This window comes from Nicotiana sylvestris, chromosome 7, assembly GCF_000393655.2.
Source record: "Nicotiana sylvestris chromosome 7, ASM39365v2, whole genome shotgun sequence".
Classification (NCBI taxonomy): Eukaryota; Viridiplantae; Streptophyta; class Magnoliopsida; order Solanales; family Solanaceae; genus Nicotiana; species Nicotiana sylvestris.
The window spans coordinates 1,809,189-1,816,220 of NC_091063.1; the positions used below are offsets into that span (position 1 = coordinate 1,809,189).

At 38.9% G+C, this 7,032-nt stretch overlaps 1 protein-coding gene across 1 annotated transcript; it reads left to right on the forward strand.

The window, feature by feature from the left end:
- The first annotated feature begins 672 nt into the window (after nucleotides 1–672).
- Nucleotides 673–6,507, forward strand: LOC104232231 (uncharacterized). Its single transcript, XM_070150624.1, has 7 exons — nucleotides 673–948; nucleotides 1,048–1,180; nucleotides 1,819–1,922; nucleotides 2,907–3,078; nucleotides 3,209–3,349; nucleotides 3,430–3,661; nucleotides 3,753–6,507. Exons 1-7 carry the CDS (start codon nucleotides 881–883, stop codon nucleotides 6,329–6,331), a joined length of 3,429 nt encoding a protein of 1,142 aa, XP_070006725.1. The 5' UTR covers nucleotides 673–880; the 3' UTR covers nucleotides 6,332–6,507.
- The last annotated feature ends 525 nt before the right edge of the window (nucleotides 6,508–7,032 follow it).

Consider the following 7,032-nt stretch of genomic DNA (forward strand, 5'->3'; position numbering starts at 1 on the left):
TCTGTAGAGCATACCGTTCACCTTGGTAGGCATCTCATGCTGATAAAACTTGCAGTGCATGTAGCCGTGAGTCTTACTTCTACTTATTTTAGAACGCTTACTTTCTAAAGTGTCGCTCCATTGCTCAAGCTTTTAGCTGACACCCTCGCTAGTTTCGTCAATTAACACAATATCATAAGCAAACGACATACATTATAGGATTGGGACCTCATCTTGTATTTTATTGGTTAGCTCATCCATATCTAGGGTAAATAAGTAGGGGCTTATTGCAAAATTGTGATATAAACCCAGTGTTAAAGAAAACTAGAAAATAAATAGTGAATCCGACCAGTGCAATTTTAATTTTTTTTGTCCTTAAACTCCATATTCGATGAAACACAACAGAAGTAATATATAGTACTCCTATATTACTGTTCTTTTAGGCAAAAAAAGAAAAAAGAAAAAAGAAAAAGAACTTGCAAACTATGGTGAAATGATATCTTAGAATTGACCTAGTAATAAGTTAGAACAAGTCTAAATAACCACAATTATTAGTAACCAGATGTAATGATCTGCAGAGAAACGTCCTTATTGACATTTCAATTTAATTTTGCGGGTGGTCAATTACATGGTTATTTCCTTAACCCCACCCTCGTTTTCATTAAAGTCAAGTCTTGCTTCGTTAACCGAATCAGATCCTTCTTTGAAACTACCCCATCCATTTCCTTAGGAGTATTATTCTTTAAAGCTTTTCCATTAAATTCCAATCCACTATCTGCAGTTTCCCAAATACCCTAATTTCCATCGATCCATTCAATCGCAAAACTTTTTTTTTTTCATCAAAGTTGCTGCTTCAATTCTGGATTTGATTGTGGGCCTTGAAAACACATAGATAAAAACAATGAAGAAGTCGAATTTTTTAAGAAATTCAAAAGAAATGCTCACCAAGAGCTTCAATTCCGCCAAATGGTAATTTCGGTCAACTCCCCATAGCTGTTGGTTGATTTGAATTTATGTGGTAGGCGTATACCGGAGAATTGATATTGATCTTTGTGGAATTTTTTGCAGTAAGACGTCGTTAAAGCTGGCGTCATCAAGGTTGAAATTGTTGAAGAACAAGAAGGAAGTGGCAGTGAAGCAGATGAAAAGAGAAGTGGCGCAGTTGCTCGATTCTGGCCAGGACCGGACTGCCCGAATTCGCGTAAGTCATACTCTTCTTTATGCCGTGTAATTCTTCTCTGCCAATAAGGTTAAAAAACGAGCTTTTGCCTACCTAATTACATGTAATTATATTCTTTGCTATGGTGTTCTGTTGATTGAATTTGGTTGTCAGATAATACTAACTTTGTATAAAAATTTCGTGATATGATCTTGATCCAATCATGAAAATTGGAAAGGCACATTGGATGATTAGATACTTGCAAGCGGACATTCAAATAGTTCGCCCTGTGGATACCATGCATTTGATGCACTTACTGAATAGCTGGCCTTGGGATCAGTAGTAGGATTCTGCTTTAGCTATCACAATGCTAGATAATTAGTGGCATATCAGAAATGAGGTGCAGTCTTGGCACTAGGGTAGCAGCCAAATGATGCATCTTTAGACTGTGTGCCAAAGCATGGAATATGCATGCTCGTCTGGGATAATTCAAGCGGTATCTTCACATCATAAAAACTTTACTTCTGCTAGCTTAAGTTATATTCTTGAATCTAATTGCAATACCTGGTAAGTTCTATAGCTGTAGTTAATAAGTTAAACATGTGTATGTGTGTGAGTGTGTGTATCTCAGATTTGGCTTTTGAGTATAATATCTCATCTATCTCATACTTTAATTTTAGGTGGAACATGTAGTTAGGGAGGAGAAGATGATAGCAGCATATGATCTTATTGAGATTTACTGCGAACTGATCGTGGCACGCTTGCCTATTATTGAGTCACAAAAGTAAGTTGGTTTTGTGGACTATGTTTCTTTAGCATTATGTTAGTCTCTATCTGCATGAGATATGTGCATGACACAGCACCATGTTTATATGAAATCTCGCCTTACACTTGCAGTCAGATGTGATTTGCTTGTAGCTGGCCTATAACTCCTCTGATGAACTCAAACCCAAGAATAAAATAAAATAATGTTGCTCGGACTCCTCATTTTGCTAGGTAGTCGCGTTACTTAACTTTCCTTGTCTAGTCCAATTGTTAGTCTCACTGTAGTAATCTGTTAACTCTCTTTATCCTGAAGTACTGCTTCCCTGCCAGCTTTGATCTAAACCATAACAGGGAGAGGACATTCCGCTCTGAACTCTACTCTATCGCTAGCTTCTTCTTAGACATATAGGAATTTGTTATCTTACTTATATTTTAGTCATGCTCTTTGTGTGTTGGCTTCTATGGTGTTTTGGATTTACTATGTGGATTGTAGTGATGATGGTGATGTCAGCCGTAGAATCATGACCGGATAAGATATTTATAGCTGTGCATATCTTGATCTTTTAATATCTGAAAAAAATCTCTTCGGTGTGAGATTTTGAGCTGAGCCCCCTTTGTCGACAAGACTATTAGCTGTTGGAAGCTGCAGTAAACTATTATTCTGTCCCTTAAACTAGCCAAAGTTTGTTAAGTCCATTAAACAGTGTTTGCAAGAACCTTTGTGAAGGGAATTCCTTTTTCTTTTTTCACATTTACTCGTCCCTGTTGAAGAATATATCCTTTCCATCACTGTTTTTATGTACTTTACTGTTTGATTTATTTTCCTGGCTCTCATATTTTTACGAATCCAAATTGAGGGTACTTTCTGCTATTTTACTTGGAATATCAGCTTTAGCAGTGGCAAATAAAGAAATGCATTCTGTTTCCCAGGATTAACTCATGGCTAATGATTAAGTGTGATACCTTTGAAGGGTTTTCATATGTTATTGTCTGTGATGAACAGAAATTGCCCCATTGACTTGAAGGAAGCAATTACCAGTGTAGTGTTTGCTTCACCAAGGTGTGGAGACATACCAGAACTTCTAGATGTGCGGAAGCATTTTACTGCAAAGTACGGAAAAGAATTTATCAGTGCAGCAGTTGAGCTCCGTCCTGATTGTGGAGTTAGCCGCATGGTAAATTTGCAGTATCCCCGGTCAACAATTGAAAATTTGACTTTTAATATGAAGATAATGAACTATTTATATTTCTCAAATTCAGTAACATAGTGCTCTTAATTATTGTCTTTTGACTGTTGTACTTTAGTTGGTTGAGAAGTTATCTGCCAAGGCACCTGATGGGCAGACCAAAATCAGAATCTTGGGAGCAATTGCTGTGGAACATGGTGTTCAATGGGATCCTAAATCAGCAGAGGAGGCGGAGTCAGTGCCTCCAAATGACTTGCTGGTATGATACTTTTTCCATTGATGACTAAGATGGAGCAAGTTATTATGCCTTTATTGACTTCACTGGTCAAAATTGTCCAGAATGGATCTGGTAGTTTACAGAAAGCCGGTAACATCCATGAAGACCCTCCTCATTCTGAAGCTGCGGATGTGAGAACTCCACTTGATCACGGTAATAGGCCTAATGCATCTCCAAATATCCCAGAGCAGAATGCGAGATCCTCACCGAGGACCCAAAACTTTGTCTCTGCACATGGTGGTGGCAGAGGCATAGCACCATCTTCTAATTATCATCATGGAGTTGGACCTTCAGGTTAGTATCATTCATATGCTAGAATACAACCTGTACAGTTTGGTTCTCCAACTGCAAAATTATGTTAATTATGGTTGTTCATGGCTCTTAGGGTTTAGAGATGAAGGGTTGGAAGCAGAGCAATCATTTCCTGCAGATGGTAATTTTTCTGTTGGCAGGCAGAATTGGAACATGGAATTTAAGGATGCTACCTCTGCTGCTCAAGCAGCGGCTGTGTCTGCAGAACGTGCAAGCCTAGCCGCCAGAGCTGCTGCAGAACTTTCAAGGTTTACAAGGCAATATTCCTCAGAATCTCAGAGGTCTGAAGTACAGTCATCAGGAGGCAGAGGACCAGGAAGGTACGATACAAGTTCCTGTGAACAGTTTCACAAAGATTCATCAACCAGCTCTTTACCTGATAGAAATCCTAGGTTTCAAAATGAAAGGATCGGTAGTTTGCAACACGAAGATCTGGCCAGAGCGAGAAGACAATTTCATGATGATAATTATGGTACTTCAGTAGTTGGAGAACCAGGAAAGTATGATACTTCCAGCATCCATGAACATTTTCCTAAAGATCCAGTGATCAGCTCTTCACCCGATAGAAACTCAAGGTTTCAACATGAAAGGACGGATGGTTTGCAACGCGATAATCTATCTAGAGTAACAAGACATCACAATGAAAGTCATGGCACTTCGGATAGGCCTGGGTCACAAGTCCCCTCAGGTTCCACAGGCTCAATTAATAATGATAATTCATTCTCTAGCCTTGAAGAAGGTGATAGGTATATGCAGAAAAGCTTATCAAAAGAGGACAGTAGAGACAAAATGATTATGAAGAATGATTCAACTGGGAGAACTGAATCTCAATCCATGAGTGGCTTTGAGAATGATTCAACTGAGAACTTCAATTATTTTGGAGAAAAAACTACTACAAAAGATCCAAAAATCAATTCTTCTGATTCTTATTTAAGCACTTCTGATTTTGGTGAAAATATTCCTCATTCTAGTCACCGAAGTTTTGGATATGATGCGACTAATGATCCGTATACTGGTGTTTACCAAGGTCATGTTCCCAGTGAAACCGTTAATAAGAATTCTCATGATTCTGCCTCTGTTGCTTTTGACGATTCTGGTTCAGAAGATGAGGATCATATTAAGTTTGACTCGGATCCTGTATATGATGACCAGCAGGCCAAACTTTATTTTCCATCGCCAGAAAGGAAATCACCTACTTACGACTCCGCAAATAAAAACTCGTGGAGCTTTCACTATGACAAATCACCGGAGAAGTCTCCTTTGTCATCAGAAATCTTTGTGGAAAGGCACTCTCCTCAATTATCTGAAAACTTGGTTGCCTCTGGTAACGATTCACGACCAGAGAATGTTGTGCCAACCTTTGATGATTCTGATTGTATGAATTCCGAAAGTGACAGCGAGATGGTCCGCTCCCCGATTGGGAGGTCAAAAGATATTCAAAATGTGTCCTATGAACATGCATGGAATCATGACTCACCAAGATCCTCCTCCTTGTCCGACAAAATGGTGTCCGGAGGAGTGCAAAGACAAGTTAAAGGTGATAAAAGTGACTCACTTAGTTTCAGTTCAGAAGATGAGCATAAGCATAAAAAATCCCAAGATAGAAAGGACGACGGCAGTGCCCCAGCTTTGCCCAGGACACAGACAGATGATGGTAGTTTAGCTTCTTCAGTCTCTGGTTTCGAAAAGGAATTGACATTTGGGAAGTTAACAGGTGGTCTTAAGCACAAAGGTCATATCCCTCCACCTTACATAAGGAGCCAGTTAAATAATGTTTCATCTTCAGTAGAGAAACCTCAGGAAAGTCCCGAGTTGAGGTCACAAGCTGTTGCCCCCCCTAAGAGTTCCGTTGGTTTAGGAGTGAGGATGAAAAGAGACGAGAAGTCAAGCTCAAGATTGGAAGGCACCCGTTCTGATTCAGACACTGACAGTTCTGATGATGATTTTTCACAAGAGACTTCAAGTTACAGACAAAAAACAGGAAGAAAAGTTAATACAAAACATGCGGTCTTACGAGGTTCAACTACATATTTTGATTCTGATAGCAGTGATTCCGAGGTTGGTCCTAAAGAGCAATCTCTTGCTGGTAGAAGTCAATTGGGTAGTGGATTCTCTCGTAGGACTAAAGCCTCTTCCTCCAGCTTAGATACAAACTTTTCCTCTAAGTTTAAAATGAGCTATGAAGCAGCTGTTAATTCCGACTCGGGTTCAGACAGAAAATCCAGCAGGAACTCATTCAGTGCTAAAGTACAGGAACACCAGAAACCTGTCATGAATTCTTATGTTGCTGATACACAAGTACCGCAGAGACTGACCAGGAATTTTGACAGTGGTGATATACATGAAGCCCCATCAGATAAAAGGAAGAGTTCGGAGCAGCCCAGCGTTAGACCCACAGTTTCAAGGCCTAATTCACAGCCCAAGATCACATCACAGGAAGGGAGTCGGAAGTCAAGGGTGGAACAACCATCAAGCTCTGCCCAAATGGCAGCAACATCAGGTAGCAATGATGCTCTAAAGGCACCAGCCTCGAGTGGGAACAAATTTTCCAGAGAGGATAGTATGAATAAAGCTAGTCATGTACATCCAAAGCTGCCTGATTATGATGATATAGCTGCCAAACTGCAGGCGCTTCGAATGAATCCCAAGTGAAGATTGTCTTTTAGCTTTGTGTATGTCAAAATGGAGACAAGTTTCTTACAGTATCTTTCATACCTAAGAGATTCCGATACAATATAGTATTTGTTTATAGTTTGCAAATAATTCCTTCATTCATTTGATGTAACAATAAGTTTGGTTTATATGAAAACTTGAAGTTATACTGTGTAGACGACTCAAGTTTTTTCGTTGTAACTTATCGATATTCATCTGAAAATGACTTGCGTTGTACTCCAGACAGGTATGTTTTTTCTGTTTTGTAGTTGGCTCATTATTTACCAAACTTATCCAAATTAGAAGCCGTGGTAACAAGTCCAGAATGTTTGTCATTTATGAAAAGGCTAGTGAGGAAGTGCCCATGCTAGTATGCTACACATGCCCCAGCCTAGCATAACGTTATTTTTTTATATTTCTTATTTATACCTTCTTTGGAAGCTTATTAGTAAGATTTAATTCTTTCCTAATACGAAGATTTTGAAATGGAATTAAACTGATTAGTTATGCAAATACGGAATATTTGTCTGACCCACACAAAAGTCGATCTAAAACAAAAGCTATTTATTTACATTTGGGAGGGGAGGGAGTGCAACTATATCATGATGTTCAACCTAACAAAAAATTAATTACCACTTCTTCAAATTATGTAGAAATAATAGTTATTCATGAAGCAAATCATGAATATATTTGGCTGAGAT

Excerpts from the sequence above, each read along its gene's own strand:
- LOC104232231 (XM_070150624.1), top strand. The coding sequence starts at position 881 with ATGAAGAAGTCGAATTTTTTAAGAAATTCAAAAGAAATGCTCACCAAG. Across the intron at positions 1,181-1,818 it reads ACCGGACTGCCCGAATTCGC|GTGGAACATGTAGTTAGGGA; the intron begins GTAAGTCATACT and ends CTTTAATTTTAG. Across the intron at positions 3,350-3,429 it reads TGCCTCCAAATGACTTGCTG|AATGGATCTGGTAGTTTACA; the intron begins GTATGATACTTT and ends AAAATTGTCCAG.